At 41.2% G+C, this 21,846-nt stretch overlaps 1 protein-coding gene across 1 annotated transcript in view; it reads right to left on the bottom strand.

Moving 5' to 3' along the window:
* nbas (NBAS subunit of NRZ tethering complex) overlaps nucleotides 1–21,846 on the bottom strand; it is a 129,819-nt gene that overhangs the window by 51,578 nt on the left and 56,395 nt on the right. Inside the window, exons 34-41 of the mRNA XM_035617330.2 lie at nucleotides 21,596–21,709; nucleotides 18,961–19,118; nucleotides 18,074–18,157; nucleotides 16,258–16,434; nucleotides 15,542–15,655; nucleotides 14,339–14,462; nucleotides 9,005–9,081; nucleotides 8,223–8,360 (exon numbers count right to left, since the gene is read on the bottom strand). Of these exons, the coding sequence (XP_035473223.2) occupies nucleotides 8,223–8,360; nucleotides 9,005–9,081; nucleotides 14,339–14,462; nucleotides 15,542–15,655; nucleotides 16,258–16,434; nucleotides 18,074–18,157; nucleotides 18,961–19,118; nucleotides 21,596–21,709 (986 nt within the window). The remainder of the gene's footprint in view (nucleotides 1–8,222; nucleotides 8,361–9,004; nucleotides 9,082–14,338; nucleotides 14,463–15,541; nucleotides 15,656–16,257; nucleotides 16,435–18,073; nucleotides 18,158–18,960; nucleotides 19,119–21,595; nucleotides 21,710–21,846) is intronic.

Raw genomic sequence — 21,846 nt, 5'->3', positions numbered from 1 at the left:
CATTAAATGAGCTCCTGAGTTTGGCAGCTTAAATTCTACTGCCCAGCAGGATGAGATGGTTTATTTGTTGATCTTATTTACATAAGGTAATTATGGCTGCTGGAAATGTTGAGCTTGAGAACAGAAGTGTGTCTGTCTGTCTCTTTGTGTCTCTTCCTGCTCTCAGCATGCATGTGTGCCGTTAGATGTGGCCATAGTGGCAGTCATGGTGGCAGATCCAAAATTCAAAACCAGGACAGGGGGGGGGGGAAGAAAGAAGAGAGAACATTAAAAGTGTACTGGCAGGAAGTCTTGGTGGTGGGAGGATGAGCCGAGAGATGGGAGGAAGAAAGTAATGGAGAAGAGAGGAGAAAAGGGAGGATAGTAATTGACAATGCTTGCACCATTTTGGATACCATTTTCAGACAAGGAAGAATGACACAAAAGGGAGAACAGAGAGAGTGAGAAGAAAGTGTGCTGGAACTGTGATGGACATGCCCGCGTTTGAAGAACTTTATTGAAATAAGGCTTTCATGATGAAATACTGTTTGTGTTCTCTCTCTCTCTGACTCCCCCTCTCTCTGTCATTCATTTTCAGTGCTTAGTCCTTTTGGCTATCTCGATCATATCCTTCCTTACCTCTCTATACACTAGTTTTTCTCGCCTCTCTCAAATTAATTAATACCCCTTCCTCATCACTGAGAATCTCTAGAGTCCATTTTCTTTCTAATACGTATTCTCTGGGATCCCAATTTTCTGCAAATTAAGTGCAGGCAACACTCCCTCCCACTTTGTTCTTCATCTCATCTAATTTCTTGCTTGTTTAATTTCAAAGGAATCCTGAAGAGACATTTCTAGTTTTTCTTCAAAAAGGAAGAATGTATAAACTGTATGTAAAGTATAATGGCATTAGGTAGCGTGTGATGTTACACAGCTGGGAGGAGGCCAACTGCCTCCAACTCCCCCTTCAGCTGTTCCACTGCTGCCACAGGCTCTTATATCTTTGCTCCCCTATTTCCTGTGATGCCGCTTAAGAGGAAACAGAGAGAAAGATGGGAAAGAAAGTCTACATCTTGGTTTAAAATCTTGTCAGTCATGCTTGATCTCTCATTTTTGGTCTTGATTTCTCATGTTAATATATTTAGGTCTCTGCACTCTTTAAAAAAAACATTTGGCTTCTTCCCCGAGAGAGTTGGTTAAATATGTGAAATATATATTGTTAAGGTAACTCTTTGAGCAGGTAGATTTTTTTTATTGTGATTGAATAAATCTTAAGATAATATTATATAGTAATAATAATAATAATAATATGTTTGTGCCTTCTACTACCCACTGTTTGATTGGGAGAAGTAAACACTATTTACAACTTTTGAGCATGTATGTAAGAAGAATTTAAGAATTGTCCGTTCTGCTAAAATAATTAAAAGGCATCCTCTGTGGAGCTTGAATATGTGTACCAAACAACATGGAAATCCCTCTGATAGTTGGAAAGTGGAAAAGGGGGAACGATAAAGTCATTAGGACTCGTCCTCTGACAACAGACAAAATAGCTGCAGAGATACTTCAGGCTACATCCATACCACTACATTTTCATGTTAAAACAAAAATGATCTCCTTCCAGACAGGCGTTACAGCTGTTATCAGCATTAACCCCTGTCCAAACAAGAAGCAGATTGTCTATTCTGCAGTTGGTTGCTTTCTTACAGAAAATACTAAAAATGAGGGACAGCAATGGTGAAAAGTGAGATATTTCTCTCCTTGGACCGATGAGGAGGTGGACCTGTTACTGACGGTAAGTGTTTACAACAGTTTGCCTTCACCGTTGGTTGTCGAGCCGTGACTGATAACAAACAATCAAGGAGCGAAAGCGGGTGACTGTTTCCTCGCTTCCAGATACCTCTGTTTTTTTTTCCATCCATACAACAACGCTGCCCAGGAATTTGCAAACTGAAACGGGCGAGCAGCGTTTTCAGACTTCTCCGCTTTAGGGGCTCGAAAAGTCCAGCATATACAGCAGGTGGAAACGTAGCAGCAGTGATGCATTTAATAACAAAAAATAGTAGTGTGCATGTAGTCTGGACCAAAGTGGACTGAAAGAAAGACAATGGGGCCAAATCTAAACTGGCAAATAATATACACTCCTATAAGGTATCCAGGTATGAATTCATATTCATTACAGTAGTGTATGATCAAAATTATTTTGTTTTAATTCATACAAGTTACCACTACAAGGGGTTTGGGTTTTACATGGTTAAAGTCTGCAAAATTATCAATGTAATGTTAAGCAAGTTATCAGTTATCATTAATGCCAAACACATACATACACACAAACCTGTGCAGCCTATCCTGGTTGTCAACATGTTCCATCTCCTTGCCTGGTTAGGATCACACAGAGGTTATAGCGGAACAGACACGCCGTCCCTCTCTACAGAGTGAGCTGGTAATGATCTTAATGAGTTGTGTTTATGTCTGCCTAACACATACAGCCAGTGGCCTCATTAACATTAATTCATAAAATGGCATGTACAGTGTGTGCACATAATTAGGAGCAATGAGAGAGGGGGGGGGGGGGGGGGGGAGGGGGGGGGGGGGGCGGGGGGGCGGGGGGGGGACCGGCAGTCATTTTAGAGTGAAAAAAATCGCACTTTTAACAGGTTCTGCTGCACTGTGGGTCATAATGCACCGTGAAGGAGATCGATCACAAGCAAGATGCAAGCCTGTCAAGAAAACTGCAAAGGCACAAACAAGAGGAGCAGGAGTAACAGTCAAACCAGTGCATCTAATCAAAGGTTTGGAGTCTACTTAGTCTCAAACATTTCCAGTCAACTGCTACAGTGCATTTAGAGTGCGTCTTTGACTAATAGGGCCCTTTCTGCAGCTACTCTACTCTACAGTGCTCCCATGGGTAGAATATAGACCGCTAATGATTGTGGTACAAGGGTGCAATTTGTACAAGTGTACAATTTGTACAAAAAAAAAGGCAAGCGAAGTCATCGGTTTTGTGGCGCGTCTCCCTGATGGGGATGTCATTCAGTCCAACCCTTTTATTCCCGTCAATTCAAAAACAGGGAGCTCACTCACTGGTCGGCTGCTCGCAAGGTCAGTTCCCCACACCTGGCAGCTTTGATACTCTTGTGGCCGTGGCTTGAAAATAATCTATGATGACCACCGGAAAGGAAAAATGTCTATAGATGTAAGCAAAGTGACGTTTTTTTTTATCAAGTGATCTAGCTGCTGCTATGAAAATGCTTTTATCATTGCTCCTGACAATGTCTATCTGCTGAGGGCTTTGGTACATTTTGTATTTTTTCCCCTGTACTTTTTCTCCCCACAGTATCCACACTTTTAAAGTGCTGTCAGGTAGAATCATAAAAACAAACGTGTGTACTTAACAAAGGTAAAAACATTCTTTCACAATTCACTGTCTCCATCTGAGAATTGAGAAAGTAAAGCGCCATACAATGTGTTAAATGTGGAAATGAGATATTCAGAGAACTTAGCAGTTTTTAAGCATGATTAACTCTGAAATCATGCTCTGTGTGTCTATAGCACAACTGTGAATTCATAAAATGTGTGTGTGTGTGTGTGTGTGTGTGTGCATCGCAAGAGTGAGTGATCAATACTCAATTGCAGGCAAAGATAAATGGTTGAATGAAAAATCTCAATCTACTCGGCACCTTGCCGTACAGTGCTGCACATTCAAAGCTACAAATATGCTAAGCACAAGAATCTCACAGACTCTCTATCTCACAGATACACACACACACACACACACACACACACACACGAGAAAGCTCACACATTATAACTTTGACAAACACAGGTAAACAGATCTTAACACTTAAACACCAGCTATTGTGCTGCATCGTGTAAACACCACCAGCGTACAATTATGGTAAAGAGCACCTCCATTTCACAAACAAGCACTTTAGCCGGTATAATGAAAACTTCCAGCGCGAGCAAGTGGAAATCGGCTCATTATGCCTTGGGGAATAATGGAAAGCCAGCCTCTATGTCGCCGAGCCTGGTGCTACTCTGTCACGCATAGGAGGTTAAATCGGATGGGAGAGCGACAGTTAAAGACCTTGAAAGTCAATGGTGGGAAACTTCGAGAAGTGGAGGGCTGTGCGCTGTAGGCCTCTGGGCCGAGCGACACAAGATAGTAATACAGCATTTGAGTTGAAAGACCAGTGTTTAAATTATTGGAACATACATCGTCTCCTTGATTAAAAAGCTACGGTATTAACAGTACAAGATGGCAGACCAGCATGGCTGCGAACCCTTTGGCAAATATATTATGTAAAACTGTAAGAGAGGAGAAATATTAGAGTGATTCTGGGACCAATGGCTTATTTGCAAGGTCCCAGCAAAAATACTAGAAGTGTATTGAAGGGTTTTAAAGGGAATTAGGTGAAAGATAAAACATGATTCCAGTTATAAACCTCCGTCAGGGAGGTTGTGTTTGCTTATTCGTCAGCAGGATTATGCAAAAACTACCAAACTGATTTGGATCAAACAAACGGAGGGATGAGCCATGGGCCAATTTTGTTGCAGATCTAGTTAAATAAGTGAATCCAGGATTTTTTTTTTATCATTTTCATTAACACTGCAAGATAGGGGCATTCATCAGGATATAATGTATGGATCCTTGATCATCATCCTTAAAATCTGACATTTTTATCTTGTTGGGATCCATAAATTTGTCCACTTTGGTGCAGATTATCAGACTTCTTCCTTTTTTCCATTTATTTTTATGCGAGCTTGACTGACGTGTGGGATTTTTTGGCCTTGACAGAGGCGTGCACTCTATTTTAACGTTATTATAACGCTGTCCTCACAAAAGCCAAATGCCGCTATAGGGGTCACGGTTACATTTGTTCCAAAAATGTCCAATAGGGCAGAAAACATGAGCAGTGAGATAAAAATAGGTGAAAATAATAACTCACATAATGACACAGAAAAAATCAGGAAGTGAGTGCACTCAGTCTGTCAGTAATAATAATAATAATCACTCATTGCATGATCAAACAATATCGGCACAACTACATCAGGAAGTCCATCTGTAAACTATGACTGGTGTATACAACGGTTATACTAAGGGATTTGTTTCTCCTTGTATTTGCAGGGATTCTCTTTTTGTTAGGTACTCTATGTTTCTCGTGAGGCTACATTTGGCCTAATACTGGCCTCAGAACTTGCAGTGGTCTCTGGGCTGTGCTGTGGCTAACCACTGCTGCTAAACAGTTACAGCAGGATGGGTCAAACACTGGGCGCAAATTTCTCCACAGGGATCAATAAAGGTAACTAATGTGCCACATGGTACATCTGAAGCATCAGCGTATTGTTTTCGGTTTAGGTGAGCTGCATCCTTGCGAGTGCAGTAAATGAGACCAGAGGCGACACATCATTTCTGTTACCTCACCAGTGTCCTGAAATCACATGGACTCCACAAGACTACTCAGCGGACCTAAATATATATATTTTTATACAGTTTATGAAGTAATTTCCTTAAATTTCCTTACAATTTTGCAAAGGGCTACATTTATAAAATTACCCATCTATTATTCTAAGGTAATTAAAAGAACTGGGTGATTAGGCAACACTGTGGTGTGTAAATTCCACATGTGCCTGACTAATAAAAAACTCACTCACTGTATACTCGTTGTTTATAGTGAAGCTATGAAAAGTGTATTAGAGCCCCACATTTATAGATTTTTGGGGGCTGATGCCAAAACCGATATAAGGGGAGTAAAAAATTTAAGATACCAATATATCAGGCAATATTTTTAACAAACATCAATTTGACAATGATTTCTTCCATGTAATCATCAAACTCATAGACAAAGACAGTGTATTTGCAGGTTGATGTTTTACGTAAAATGTAAACTCTCTAATCTTTGCTGCATTGTTCATTCTATGAAATTAAAGTTTTCATATCGGTGCTTATCAGCCAACATGAGCGCTGATGCCAATATGTCCTATATATTATCGGCCAACCAATATCCCTTTTTAGTGTATGTACGGAGTAAATTATCAGCAGAATAATTGATGCAGTGGTAAGTCCTGCCTAAAAGGTAACAATATTACATTACAATTCTGAGATGTGGCATCTATGGCGCATATGATGAGTTTTAATATATGTGAAAAATATGAAAACACTCGTAAAGTATTTGTGTTTATTGAGACTTTTGTGTTTTGTCTTATGTTACATACGTTTTATGTGAGAGTGTCTACTACATGTTCTGAATATGAAAATTAACTAAATTAAATTAATTGTTTCCTTCCTCTTGTGTTTCAAAGATCTCTTTGAAGGCATCTTCGGTTCCAAAACATTTATATCTATTGAGAAAACAGTCGGATGACTGAGGCTCTAAAAATACATCAACACCTCGAGTTAAACCCTCAGAGAGTTCTGCTCCTATTTGCAACTGAATGACTTCAGTGGCTTGAGTGTTTGGTTTGTTACTGCTTGGGTATGAAATTATGTGATAGTGGAAAGAGAATTGAAAGAGCGTGAGAGTCATTGAGACACACTGCTAGTCAAGTGGAGAGTGGGAAACACTCTGAGACACTAACACAAACACACACACAAACACACAGATACACAACACAGGATCTACTGGTCTAACACTGCTGCACACACACAAGGCAATAATACAAACATAAAAAACTATGAACATGTTTGATTACGTGACATGTTTTCTTCCTGCTAACCTTATTTACAATCTAAACCCTGCACATACACTGAATTCATACATATCTAAAATTAAATATCACACGCTGTACAATGTATGCCCTCAAAAGATAAGAGAAAGCTACAGCTACAGAAGGCACAAGAGAAATTTCTGAAGCATGCACAGTCAAGATAGTATTGTGGACGAAGAAGCCCGAGATTCGACAAGAGCGAGACAGGCCTATGGGGAAAAAAAAAAGAGACTCTAAACTATAAACAGAGTGTAGGAGGAGGGAGGAACGATAGCAGAAAGAGCAACATAATGTGGACAGCAAGAAGCAGCATGGACACACTTGAAAACAGAACTGGCATGCCAACAAAGCAATTCTTTAAACTCAACTGACAGAGAAGAAAAAATGAGGAAAGGAGAGGGACATAGCGGAGAAGAGAGGAAAGAAATTCAGGGTTGAAAGGTTTTCTTCCCTCTTGCTTCTCTAAGCGCTAAGAGTAAAAGTTGCCACTAACTCATCATCAAGAGCCGAGTGAAGGCAAGACCTCGAACACAACGATAACAAGCAGTCACTCTGGAAGAACGCACTAAAAAGAAGAAAAAAAAGAAAAACTCAGAGGAAATTACAGATAAAAAAAAGAAGAAATCAGCAAAAAAAAAAGGAAAAAAAGAAAGAAAGTACAAGTGCCAAACTGTAGAGCAGTGTAGAGCGTGTTTTTGTGCACAATCCTGACCTTGAATGTCAGGATGCACTTATGCACTTCTGCTCACCTCTCTCCCACTTCTGTTCTTTTATTTCAACATTTTTCCTCCCGTCCTTCCGCCTTGACTAAAATCTACGAGAGCCACAGTCCACTCAAGGATAAGGTCAGAGCCATTTCTTCTCTTTATTCTGCTCCACTCACGGACTTGTCTCCTCACTCATATATTCTGTTTGCTTGTTCTTATCTTGGTGGCTTCTTTTAGTCTAATGTTGTAAGGAAAGGAACAACTTGAACAGTCATAAAATGACATATAAGAGGTTTGATGTTCTTATTCACAAATGCATGCTGCATGCGAAATGTAAAACTGGTGTTATTAAGATTTTGCATGTCCATATGTTCGACATACATCATTACTGCCTTAAGATTTGCGAGTACGGTTTTAAGCGGTGAAGAAGAAGTGATTTCCAGTAGTGTAGTGTTAGCCAGAGCTAAGCGGAAAAAGTAAGGAATTTGGCGATTCACACTGGAAGGGCCCACAAGTAAAACGGCGATGTGTACACTGTTGTTGTTTTATACCGTTACTGCGAAAGATACAGACTAAGGGTATTTTATTTTCTAAACTGTGGCTGCATGTTAACAGTTTCTTTTTTGTTTTTAAGGAATTGTAATTTATTCCATCACTTTTGGTATATATAAAAGTACATTATTAAAGGGAATTTTCAATTTTTGCCAACTACCATTCATGTTAATTATTGGTAATATGGCATAATCATCATAATGCCCAGTACCTCTATTCACTCAACCACAAACACGCACACACACAGACACACACACAGAGCTGGTATTCCATGCTAACCTGGTAGAGAGTGTGGTTCTTGTCTCTGAAGCAGGGTTTGAGGTGGGAGTGGATCTGCAGGGAGTAGTAGTACGCCGCCAGCTGCAGCGACAAGGCGGAGTGACACTGCTTCTCAAAACACCGGTTGGCATCCAACACCTGTGTGCATGGATGGACAAAAAGAAGAAGAACATATAGGAAATAATCTGACATTAAAAACAACGCAGATCCCGCACAGTCAGTAACGTCACTTTAATTGGAGCAAACCTCTACACTCACTCCAGGAAATGTAACATCCTTTGTTTTTACTGATGATGCACCAAAAATGAACAGCTGACTGGGAATGATGTGGTAAGCAGTACAGTTGCAACACAATGTGATGTGGGCATGTTTGTGTGTGTACATGTGTGAATCTGTGATAAATACCCCGCTGTCACATCATTATAAATGGGAAAGGTTTATGGACTCCACTTAACGATGAATTAAAACCTACACCTTCCAAAAAAAAAGGCACACACTTGCAGTGTGTGTGTGTGTGTGTGTGTGTGTGTGTGTGAGAGAGACAGAGAGAGAGGGAGAGAGAGAGAGCAAGGGAGAGAGTTTAAACTCAAGATGATGACAAAGGCATAAAGAATTTTTATACAATTATCTTGACTAGCAATATGCATATTGATTTAACACATTGTCGGACGCAGTGACTGAATTTCACTACAACATGAATGTGTGTGTGTGTGTGTGTGTGTGTGTGTGTGTGTGTGTGTGTGTGTGTGTGTGTGTGTGTGTGTATAAGTGTGTCCACCTACCTGAGGCAGGGCCAGTAAGTAGGACAGAGCCAGCATCATGTCCCTGGGAAATGCATCATTTGCCAGCTGCAGCAAAACTGGTAAGGATGGAGGAGAGATGGAGATGGAGAGAAAGAACAAGTTAAAAAATCAACTAAAGCACTGAGGATTAACAACCAGCCCCCCACTTTTTGGGGGGACTCCCATCCCATGTTTCTTGAATACAGACAACAGTGCCTGTCAGAATACATCTCTCTGGTGACAAAGGAGAGAATTTATTTTTTGTCAAGAATCATCATTAAACCCCTCCCTGGCCCTCAGTCCTGGGATTCTGTCCATCTTCTCTCTGGGCTACTGTGTGCATGTCTGTGTACCGGTGTTGGCATATGTTGTGTACAAAAGTGGACCGGTGGTGTACAGGAGCGTGGACACGTGTATGGTTTCTTGCACAGGGAGCATTTAATATTCAAAGAGTAAGTACATGCCCAATTGTAATAAGTACTCTCCAGATGAGTCCAAACTTCATCTAAGTGCACTTTAAAGGCGAGTCCCCTGAATGCAAAATGAGCTTATGCATACCTATCGACAGCAAAGACGGAAAGAGGGGTTTGATAATAAGAATGACAAATGATCTCTGTTTCATGGGTTATGACTTCACAGTAAGAATCAGTGAAGTGGCCGAAGGAATAATGCAGAGGTTTTTCCTTGCTGTGTCCCAATTTTGTAATACATACGATCAGTATTTTTACATTTACAAGCGATTTTTAAACCCCCGAAGAAATCATAAGCGCCTATTAATATTTTGATAAACAAAGGACAAAAAATCATTCCTTCTTGTCAAATTGGAACATTCCCAGTTTTTCTACCTCGTCTGAGAGTTGTTCAAAATGAAACAAGAAAAATGTACATTTGAAGACGTCACATTGGAATCTGGGATCTCTAGATGAGAATTTTTCACTATTCGCTGACCTTTAATAAACCAAACAATCAAATGATTATTCAAGTAGATAGTAGATTAAATGATAATGAAAATAATCTTTAGTTGTCACTTTTTCCAGTTCCATCTCCATGACTGTTGATGAAAGCCATGTGATATGGATCAAAGCTCCAAGAGAAGATATTAAGCGTACTGTTTTGTTCAGCCTCGCCGTCATAATAGACAATTTTGCAGTTAGTGAACAAGAAATTAATGTATTTGTTCGTTTTTGTACTATCATGCAAACATTGCGCCAACGGGCATTAATGAAATGGCAACTTTGAAATGCCACTGCCAAATAGAGCTCACAAAGACAAAGTAACAAATACTTTCTCAAGCTGTGTTCTCACCATCCGCAATTAGTTTTAATGTGCTGCAACTGTGAGTAGCTCTGCCAGTTTGTTTTTTTTGCAATGCATTGTGGGATGAGAGTTTTTCAACAACAGCGCTATTTTAAAAAATTCAAGAACTGTTCAATGTCCATCACAAGATTATCTTTAATTTGTCACTTTGGGAACAGGAATGGACTTCTATCTCAAACTCCTGGCCTCAAGGCCACGACAGTCGAACACAAGGATGTACGCTTGTGACATGGGTAAATTTTAAATTTAAATTAACGTTTCTTTCATTTTACTTTTCAGGATTTTTTCGTACAGGAGGGACGCCGGTGTGTGTGCTCAAACAAGTAATCACAGTCCATGACAGATAAGAAAATACACAAGTAGACATGAGCCGTACATGTTCCTTAGCCAACAAATACATTTTTTGGGGGCATTTCATCTCAAATATTACAAAAATGATGTTATGAGAAAAGTGATGGGAACTAACAACAGATGAGGTAGAGTTAAATGAGGTGGGAGAAATGCTGAGAGGGATATTGTGTGATGGGGTTTGTATTTGTGTGTGTGCATGTAAAATGACACTCGTGCGTTTTGGCGGAGAAGACACAAATTTACTAGACGAACACCAAACACTGTAAACACACAGACGCCATCCGTTAGTCACTCGCTAACTCACTCACTCGCTCGCTCTGAGAAAGCAGTGGGAGAGAGAAGAGAGCGGCGGAGGCAGACAGAATCACTTCTCAGAACCAAGGAGAACAAAGGCCTGTGTTGGTGATAAGAGCCTGAGACAAAATGGAACAGACAGAGAAAAGTAGAGCATGGACACTGGGAGAGAGAGAGAAGCGGGGGCAAAGGGAGAGACACATACACCGCGGAACAAAACGCACACTGTTATAAACATGTGCACACGCAGGCCAATACCTGACACATATACGTTGGAGATTCAATGTGTACGTGTGTGTGAGCAGGGGTGGAGTGATGCACCAAAGAAGTGTAACAGCTCTCTCAAGAGAAGTGCCCAACCTCCTCCTTTTCTCATTTTTGTTTCATCCCCTTCTCTCTTACCTCCCGGGTTTCAATGAGCTACACCTCAGAATGAGCTGATTACACGCCTCTCTAAAGCTACTGATACCATCGGGACAGGAATTACCAGAGGGGTAAACACACACACACACACACACACACACACACACACACACACACACACACACACACACACACACACACACACACACACACACACACACACACACACACACACACACACACACACACACACACACACACACACACACACACACACACACACACACACACACACACACACTGACAGAAGAGATAACCCTGACTTAAAAGCACACAGTATTTCTGCTTGTGTGTGAGGGAGAGAGGAAAAATGAGAGCGTGATATAGCGACAACGCGAAGGAGTTGGTGCATGACACCGCGTGCGTGCATGCGCGTGCCCAGCTCCTGTGTCAGATAAATCTGGCACATTGTTAGCAAAATAGTGAGACAGTGACTTGTTACCATTTCACCTGTGCAGGCAGAGTGAAAAAACAACTGATTAACTGGTCGGCGTGGGGCCAATGGCAGCACTCCATGTTGTATGCGTGCGTGCGTGCGTGCGTGCGTGCGTGCGTGCGTGCGTGCGTGCGTGCGTGCGTGTGTGTGTGTGCATGCACCACGTCCTTGTGTCTGCACCTAACTCAGCTCAATCCCATTGAGTTACTTTCCACTTGTGTCATCATTAATTACCTCCGCCTTATCTGGGACAGGTGAAAAAATCCATGTTTTTATTTATTTATTTATTTTAAAGGCCATCTCCTGGTCTGTTTTTGAGGACAGCCAGCTTTACGGGGCGATACAGAAGTCATTAATCGAGGGTTGTTATCGGACGCATTGCCGTCCAGATGGGCTTTTTCTCTTTCTCGACACGTTGCACTCCGCGGCAGCTCCGAAGGGAAGGTGACTTTTAAGACGAGAGATATACATTTGAAAGACAGCGGCACCGAAAGTGTGTATGTGCATGCAAGTCCATGGTCAAAGTGGGTGCCTTGCATTCTTCTGTCCACGTATTCAAACATGCACACGCACACACAGACAGGGTGCTCTTTATTTTTGTAGTGGCATTGATTTTGGCGAGCTGCTGTGATCCATCACGCAACATGGCCTTGATGTTTTGACTTGATACTATCTCTGTGGTGCGGCAACGGTGACATGTCATTATTTACTGTTGCTGGGGGATACGTGGGGATACATTAATTAATCAGGATGAGGCCATTCTTTCCACGTTGTTGCCTAGTCCACCACGTATGGGTTCCCTGGCTAGACAGATGAGGAGATGAGATGAGATTAGAGGAGAGGAGAGGAGAGGTTCACTAAAGCCTCTTTCAGACATGCTTTATAATTTTCCTGGACTTTTCCATGGGGGTTGCATGTGAGTATGCAAATGTCCACATATGTTGATCCGGACATTTTCTGTATCCTTTCCCTGCCAGGCCCCCCAACTAAAATTTCCGGTAAATATCCCAGGGTGCTCATTTGAGAATACCGCAGGAAAATCTGTGGAAGATTCGATGCGAGCAAGTGGGCGCTCCACCTGGGCGCCGCCCCTCGCCGGCACGCTCCATGAATGTTACTGTTGTTGGGAAGGCACCTGCCTCGGACAATCTCCTGCTGCCTTCTTAACAAGTGAACGGCAAACTCTTTAAAATGTCAGGACAAAATTTTCTGAACTTTTTCCAGACTTCATGTGTGAAAAGAGCTTAAGATGAAGTCCTGAGAAATAGCTATGGTTTAATAATTCTCACGCACTCGTTCTCAAATACTAAGAACGAATGTTCTATTTCGCAGTTTAAAAATAGAGGATGTTGACAAAATTTAAATGTTCCTCCTTTGCTCTCAGCCTCATTTCTTTGTGTCGACGATTCCACGAAATGTCAGAAACGTTCATTTGAGTTTCAGCTACATGTTGACATGATTGTTTCACGTAATTTTTGGAGATTTTTCAGCTGCCAACTTCCTGTTCCACCAAATCCCAAAGGTTGTCTGCTGGATTCACATCTAGGGAGTGGGGAGGCCACTGAAGTTAACTGAATTCACTTTCATGTACATGAAACGACTGAAGAATTCTGCTCTTTAGGCCTGCTGTTGTAGAACATCCGCCTCGCGGTTCCAACGTGTGGTTCATTCTGAGATTTTTTATCCATGCTCACCACAGTTGTAAAGCTAAAGAGTGGTTATCTGAGTTACTGTAGCATGAACCAGTCTGGCCATTCTCCTCCAACGCCTCTCTCATCACAAAGGTGTTTTCTGATCACATAGCTACTGCTATTCTGAATAAACTCTAGAGACTGATATGTATGAAAATCCTAAGACATTAAAGAATCCAGCAAAACAACAAAATGAGTCCTTAAAAGTGTTCCAAACAATAAGAACAGCAATATGACTTAGTACTACTCTCCTAGGAATGGAAAGCAGGAAGAAAAATATGGAGCCACAGATGGCAGACAATGTGGTCAGTCTGTTTGTGCACCAAAAGATCAGCTTCATTTCTATCACACCAAAGTCTCAAGTGTGCTTCAACACGACATGTTTTTTTTTATATCATGTGGTAAATCTGATTAAAAAACTTCTCAATCTTTCAATGACTCAAAACAAACATGAAATGATCTTGCGAAAATTCTAATCTGAATCTAAACTTAGTCTTGGTCAAACAGTTTGGGGTTAAAAATCAGGCTTCGTCCACCCAGAATAAATGGTTGGTTCCAAGCACAGGCATTTCGGACACAATTTTCATATGTATAATAACAATGTTACTGGTGTGACTGTATTTATATTTCTTTTCTAGTCTTATCGACCACTTAAAGCACTTTCTATATCTCACACTTTTTCCATCACATATGCAGACTGGAGGAGCCAGGGATTGAACTGCAGACTTTCTGGTTAATGGATAACCAGCTTTACCTCCTGAGCAACAGCCGCTTACCAGCCGTGCATGTGTGTGTGTGTGCGTCTGTTGTATTTCTGCTCACCCTCTGTGGCAGGAAACAGGGTTTCTCCTTCAGTTTTGGCCTCGGCCAGTTTCCCGGTTCTTAGCAAAACCTCTGCAAAGTTTTCCTGGGGCACGTCTTTGTAGGATGAATACACATCTTGACTCTGCAGGAAAAAAAATTTAAAAGAAAAAGGATACACAACACATACGCTGAGGGCCTTCTCAACGGTAAGGAGAGCACATCAGGAAATGACACTGGGATATGTGATTAAGGAGCCTGAGTAAACAAATGAACTTCAGAGCCACATATCACTCTTCAACATGAGGCTTTTTGATAATTCCTTTATAGGACTCGTGTACGCCGAGTAATTTTTCAAGTGTCAGAGAGGTGAACAATGAAGTTTGTGTTCTCACGGGCCTCAGAACGATCACTTTAACACAGAATGTTTCCTGTCTATCTCCACCACCCTGGCTCGATCCATCTCTCTGTCTCGTTGCATTTAACTCTCTTTCTCTCTCAATCAGCCTGTCCTCCCCGCCCCACTTCCTTCATTGAAACTGTTAAGGTAAAAACCAATCCCATTGATCAGCCGGCTCATAGACAGATGGACGTGGGGAGCCATTATTGGTAGATGGATGATGCAAGATGGATGAACACTGGAGATGGAGCAGAGGAAAGGATTTGGAGAGGCCTATTAAAATGTCATGAGAAGAGATGTATCGGCCCTCTCTGTTTCCCCTCACGTCCATTCTTTTAGCTATCCACATGATTTGTGCCTCTGAGTAAAAAGCCCAGTCATAGCCCAGGGCCACCATTTTCTAGGCATAAAGGTCAAACTACATCTTTTCTTACTTCTGTTCTTTTCTCCTTCCATAACTCCTTCTGTCAACATTCTCTCATTGGATACCCCTTCTGCCAGTGCTTCTTTTACAACATTTCAATTTTTTGCTCACTATCATACCATCAGTCACAAGTTATCTTAGAAAAGCACTGTTCCAAATTGCTCTTAGCGTTAAAATTACTTTGTGAAATCAATATTCATTTGGTCTCAGCTCTTTTTTGAAAGAATGTATGAGTCATGGGAGAGAAAAAAATCTAATCAAATGCCTTAAGTCAGCGATACTCAATACAGGCATTTTTTTTGCTTTAATTAAATGAGGTGGCATAAGGGTGAAATAAAGGAGAAGAAAGGACAACACAAACGTAAAAGGAGGAAGCAATAATGAGCCAAGAGCCACTCACCAGGTCTAGACAGGGATCCTCAATGAGTTCCTGATAAAAGGGGCTACAGCCTTGACGCTCCAGGTTTGAGTTCTCACACGCCCCTTCCTGACTAGTGGCTCCTGCGCCGTGACCCTGAGGAACCATCAAAACATCATTAAACTTTCAAAACATGCCCACAGCACTGTCATCTCTCTCTGTCCCACAACTGACATCATCTCCATTTTTCTCTCTTTCCTTCGAAAACCTGTGACGACGAGCATCCAACCAGCCTCCCCCCACCACTACCACACACACTACCATACCAAGGCTGCCAAGAACCAGAGACGGCATTAACCTCCGCCCCGCCGAACACCAAATCAGTCCTGCCTCCGGCAATAGTCAGATATTGAAATATTCAACAGGCCGGCCGATTAATTATGCAAGAGATGAGCTCTTGATTGGTTGTTTTTGGATGAAGCCTATGAAGTCTGTGAGCAAGAGTGTGTGAGAAATGGGGCACGGGCAGACCGAGAGCACACACAATGCATGCCAGGGGCCAATAGAATGGATTGTGGCTTTTAAAGCAGATGCATGCATTAACACACATTTGTCAATAGAACACACAAAAACCACAGACATCTTAACCCACAACTTATTTAATTAGTTCACTCTTTATCGTCCCTGATGAGGGGAATTTTCTTCAGCTTCACCACTGATCACATAAATCAAAAACACGTCAGAGAAAGTGTTCTTACTTGCAGCGGCCTGAGGTAGTTGAGTGATTCTTTCCACCAGCGGTGGTCGCTCACTGCGGTCAGCACGGCCTTGGTGGTCAGTCCTGTAGTGGTCAGCACTTCCATGGTTTTCGCTGTAGTCCGGTGCAGCAGGTCCCCTGCTGTCCCCACAGGGGAGCCCACAGTGGCAGCACAGGCCTAGGGCCAAGCAGGTGACAGCGGTGGAGGATGGACAAAAATATGACATATTCATATTATTCTAATGTGTCAGTCTGGTGTCTCTGCAGTAGTTGGCGACACACTGTAGATGTCTTTACAGACTTGAATTGATCCTGAATTAGTACCACAGGAGCCTCTGAACACTTTCTTTTTTTGCTAATGACAGGTATCATCAGAGGAATTGTCTGATTGCTACATCTGTATAGTTCCACTAGCGACCAAAGGACACATTTTGAGGTATCATGCGTATCAGTGAGGTATTAGACGTTGTTGTGTTCTGTGCTTTTTACTCGGCACTTAAAAGGAGCACTTCAAAAAGCACTGGGGCTTGAAACTGTCATTGCTTGTTTCTTAAAAGAAAAGTTGTGTGATTTCGTGCATAGAATTTGACAAAAAGATCAATACTACTCATTTATCTGTCTGTCAAATACAAAGTTTAAGTTTAGCTTAATGCTTAGACAGGAAACAAGGGGAAAGAGGGGGTCACATGCTGGAGTCGTTCTTGTGTCTCAGCAGCATTATCATTATCTCCCCTGACAAAGTAACTTGTTAAAAATTACAAATTGTTATTTTAACACTTTTTGTTTTTGTACAGATTACACAAACAAAAATTTGAAACATCCCACATTATTCATCCTGCATCAACGCTAATTATTATTTATTCTCGGACAAGGACATTTGGTGATAGTTCAGGGCACTCATTTGCTGGTCACAGACAATGACAGTCAAGTGTCTAAAATAAATTTCAAATTTTCAATGACCACCAAAAAGAGGGACAGTGTCAAATCAACAGTACAGCAAAGACAATATTTGCCTATATTGTTCATTCATTCGGAACTAAAAAGGACTAACGGACCCAAAATAAACTGCTTTTGGCACCTTTAGAATAATCAAAATTTAACAAATGATGGGGGGACTGGGCTGTGAATTGCATTCAATTGTGTTTTGGTGAGCGCACCACTAATTTCCATGGTATGTTGGTTCCTGCACAATTGAAAAGGTTTTTTAAACCACATTTAGAGGGTCGGTGGGCTGGAGCCAAATCGTTTATTGCCTTTCATCCATACTTTATTTGGAAGCGGATTGAAAAAAAAAAAACACGCACAGAGACGACATTTTAAAAAACACACACATACAAGCAAGCACAGATAAATAGACATGCCTCAAGAAGGGCCGCACACACACACACAACACACACACACACACACACACACACACACATCTAGGGGGCTTAAATATATACAAGCGAGGATTAGGGACATCAATACAACAATAAAATGACAACAGTCAGCTCTAAATGAGAAGCCATCCACACACAAAGGGGATGCAAAGCAAGTCATGAAACATTAACACCCAGTAAAGGCATCATAAAGCTGGCGGTGCTGAAGGGGAGGAGAAGAGGAGGCATAAATAAACCAAGAGAGCCGAGCAACCTTAACACTAGATTTACACCTCATTAAATATGGAGCAATAGGAAATCACATGAAGCTAACACAAGGGGCCGAGGCACGCCCTCACGGGAATAGTGTAAAGCCATTCAGACAAAGAGCAGACGTACGGCAACCACATCAACACAGAAGAAACAACAACATATAGATGAACTCTAAATTATACAAACCTTCACAGGATCTGTTTTTTCAGACTCTCGGCAACTCTCTGTAATAACAGGCTCCATTTGATAGTTAACTGCCTGGTACAAAACCTGCAGGACAAAAAGAGGGAGGAGGGAAGGGGGGGGGGAAAGAGATGGGATTTATTATTAATTTACTTATACAGCTGAACAATCTGACTGCTTATATGGACATGACAGTTTTGTTTCCAGTATCCAAACTTTTCAGCCTGTGACTCCAACCAAGCAAGACCCGCAAATTTAGTTGAATGTGACAATGAACAGTGAATCAGTTTAGTTTTGTCCCTTCATTGAATACTTATCAAGGGGCCTAATAGGATGAAACCCCACAATCTTAAATTTAGAGAAATGTCTTGAAAATATACATAATTTTTTAGTGATAGTGCCTTTTTACTCTTAAGTCGTATTGCAACACCCTGTTTCGGATCTACTTATTTGAAAGTATTACAACAATGGACAGTTGTCAGCTGTTGTATTTTTTTCACTTTTATGATAAAAAATACCTGATATTTGATTCATTAGAATTACATTTTGTCATGTCTTTCTTCACCAGTATGTACTGTTACTGACAATAGGTATATACTATGTTTTGCCTTCAATGCTGGTAGTCAAGACGTGAAAGATAGGTGAATGCAGGTATCGTTGTTTTCAAACGTCTCCATTATTGCCCGTCTATACTGCAATGAGGCCCAGAGTTTTTAAACTAAAATGGGGCCAGCAGCATTTCTAAACTTTTCCGTTAAGGTTCCTTGACAAAGTGCGGACAGCAGTTGTAAACCTAGCAGCAGTTTCCAAATTAAAACGGAATATTCTGGATGAAGCCTTAGTAAAGACATATTTACCAAACTCTAATAGAAGGTAAAGCAGAGACGAACCTGCGTTTGGAGGTCACTGGAGGCTGCCAGGAGGCCATGGATGTTGTCTGGGGGACAGTGGGTGAGGGAGAAGGCTAAAAGCTCCTGTCGGGCCTCCAGGTCTCTGTATCCCTCACACTGACCGAGCAGACTGCACACCTCCCACGCTGGACTGTAACCTGGAGGAGGAACAGATCGCGACAAACAGGGATGGGAGGAAAGGTGAAGTGAAGTCGGGCAAGAGATGCAGGGGGGATACGAAAGGATGATGTGGCTTTTAAATTAAAGTGGAATTGAGTGCAGGAGATAAGAGAAGTCTCAAAAAAAGATTCCTCAAATGCATCAGGCAGCAAAATGAGATCCAAAACAAGAGTTCAGATGGTTAAATATAAACGCACAGATGTATTCTCTTTTCACACAAACAAATTATTCAATATAGCTGGGAGAAAAAGGAGTTTTCAGTTCTATCAGTGTCCTTCCATCTCTGCTAATCCACCCTGAATCTTATCAGAGTAGACGAAGGCCTATCGACACACACTTTTGGACTATGAAATCTAAGAATTGGAAGACCAAAAAATGCAGGGGATTTAATGAGGAGATATGACATTATAATAAGGTGTAGCCTTCCGAGCTCTTGAGATATTAATACATATTTAAGTCTGCAAGTTTCTCAGTGAGGAAAAATATCAGTCTGACGCTCTGTAATAACTTTGCTACATTTGTTCCAGCTTCATCACGCCGCCCCGACTTCATTCTTACATACAGATTTAATTTTTCCCACTGCGTTCTCAGACAGAGAACACTAGTGCTTATCTGATTACACCTTCCCGGTCTCCGCGACACCTTTCTCGCCCGCGCCACCTATCGTTTCTCCGCGCTGTGGGAAGACTTAGTTGAATTCTATTCACTTAAATTTTTCTGTGGCGTAACATGAAATGGGGTCAGGAAAAATATAATTATCACACTGGTCACTTTTAATCCCTTCAGGGAAAGTCTGAGGAAAAGAGTGCGAATATCACTGTGATATCAAACTCCATATTATTGTTCCTGTGCATGCACGGACACAGAATCACTCAGCCTTCTTGCTCTAGGATGTGAGATGGCCAAAGCAAGTATTTCTCGAGTGTTTGAAATCAGAAGAAAACTTATAATAGACTTAAACCACAGTGTTATAAGTTATAGTTTTAGAACATATAACAAGACAAACCGTTATTGTGGATGAATAGAATATTCGGGATTTGCACCAGAATTAGTGTTTAAAGCACCCAACGACATTAATCTTACACTCTTCAAGTGTCATTGTGTTTCACTTGTCCGTATTAAAGAGCACATGAGTATTCAATTTCCCTTGTTTAGCTGAATCTTTTCCACTTTAATTTAGGCCATAATTCCTATGTTATTATATCAACTGAGTCCTGGAACTCCTGTTGACAGATTTTATAATGGAGGAGGCAAACAGACGTCTCCAAAATGTCCAATTACCACTTTAACCTTATTATCCAAATCATTTATTTGGTGCCACCGACATTTTACCTTTGTCCAATAAACTGGGATTGTTGACTGAAATTCAATTTCTGATCCAATGTGAAAAACATTCTTGGGAATTTGCTTGCAGGTTTCACTCCACATTAATAAGATAATTAGACTACTGGGAGTTTGACTGAAATAACAGGTTTGACATTCTGGAAAATACACTCATTGGATTTATTGCCAAGAGTAAGATAAGAAGCGCAAAACCACTCTCATTAAACCATGGAGTGAGAGCCGGGGGTTCAATCACTTCAGTTATGTCAAGTATAAGGATATATGGAAATCAACAAGATTTATCTTGTTTGTTTAATCTACACAAAACAGGTGTGATAAAACAAACAAGTTATTTTTTTAACAGAGTGTTAGCTACAGTATAGCACTATACTTCTGTCTTAGTGGCCCTGGTGACTGCTGTGTCTCTGCTGGTTTCCTGGTCACAATGACATCAAGACCCCAGGAAGCATGTTGTTTTTTTTAACCCTGTCTAGTAAAGAGTTTAATTATATATAACAGAGATAAATCTGAAAATAAGGAAAACCACAAAACAAACACACACACAACATTTACATCCGAGCATTTAAAACCAGTGTATATTAACTTATTTAACACAATTATTCAAGTGTAGCTCAAAAGCTGATTGTGCTGAGCTTACACTGTATGTGAGTGGATTATATTATATGATTTGTCAGTGGGGGAAACCAGCAGGGCACTTTGGCATTTACTGGGCATTAAAAAAAAAGAGTCTGGCAGCGCCTGACAATTGATTAACTCTTCATTAATTCAATCAACCAAGGTCATGATACTGCAGCTGGTTCACTGTGAGACAAGAAGAGCTAACCAAGGGCTGACAAACAGCAAAACAGGATGCGTGACACTTTCAGGAAATAACTCTTTTTTGACACCGACTGGCAGAGCTTGTCATAGGATGAGGAGGGTGCGACTGGCTTCTGTAAAAAATTCGAATTACTTTTCAAATAGCAAACGTGATAGCTGAGTCAAATGAGAAAAACAGCAGACAGGTAGGAGGGATGGGCGCATTAGCTTCTCTACAAGCTTCGGTGCCCTCTGTGACACCTCTACACCTGGCAGTGCGCTGCTTCACAGGTTCCCCTTGTCACCCACCTACCTGCAGCCATGAGGTCCTGACAGTGGATGTAAGAGGTCTTGAAGTCCAGACATTGGAGAGCCTGCTCTGCCAGCAAGGTCAGCACTTGGCCTTTTCGTGTGGCCTCGTCATCTCCTAGACACGCAGACATAACACAGATTTTTTTTCATTTTGGCAGACATTAACTCTACTGTAGAGAGAAGCAACTCAAAAAACATAAAAATGTGCTGTATTTAGAAGAAATCTTCAGAAATGCCAATATGTCAAAGCTA

The sequence above is a fragment of the Scophthalmus maximus genome, chromosome 18 (assembly GCF_022379125.1).
Source record: "Scophthalmus maximus strain ysfricsl-2021 chromosome 18, ASM2237912v1, whole genome shotgun sequence".
Classification (NCBI taxonomy): Eukaryota; Metazoa; Chordata; class Actinopteri; order Pleuronectiformes; family Scophthalmidae; genus Scophthalmus; species Scophthalmus maximus.
This window is presented reverse-complemented; position numbering and strand designations above follow the sequence as displayed.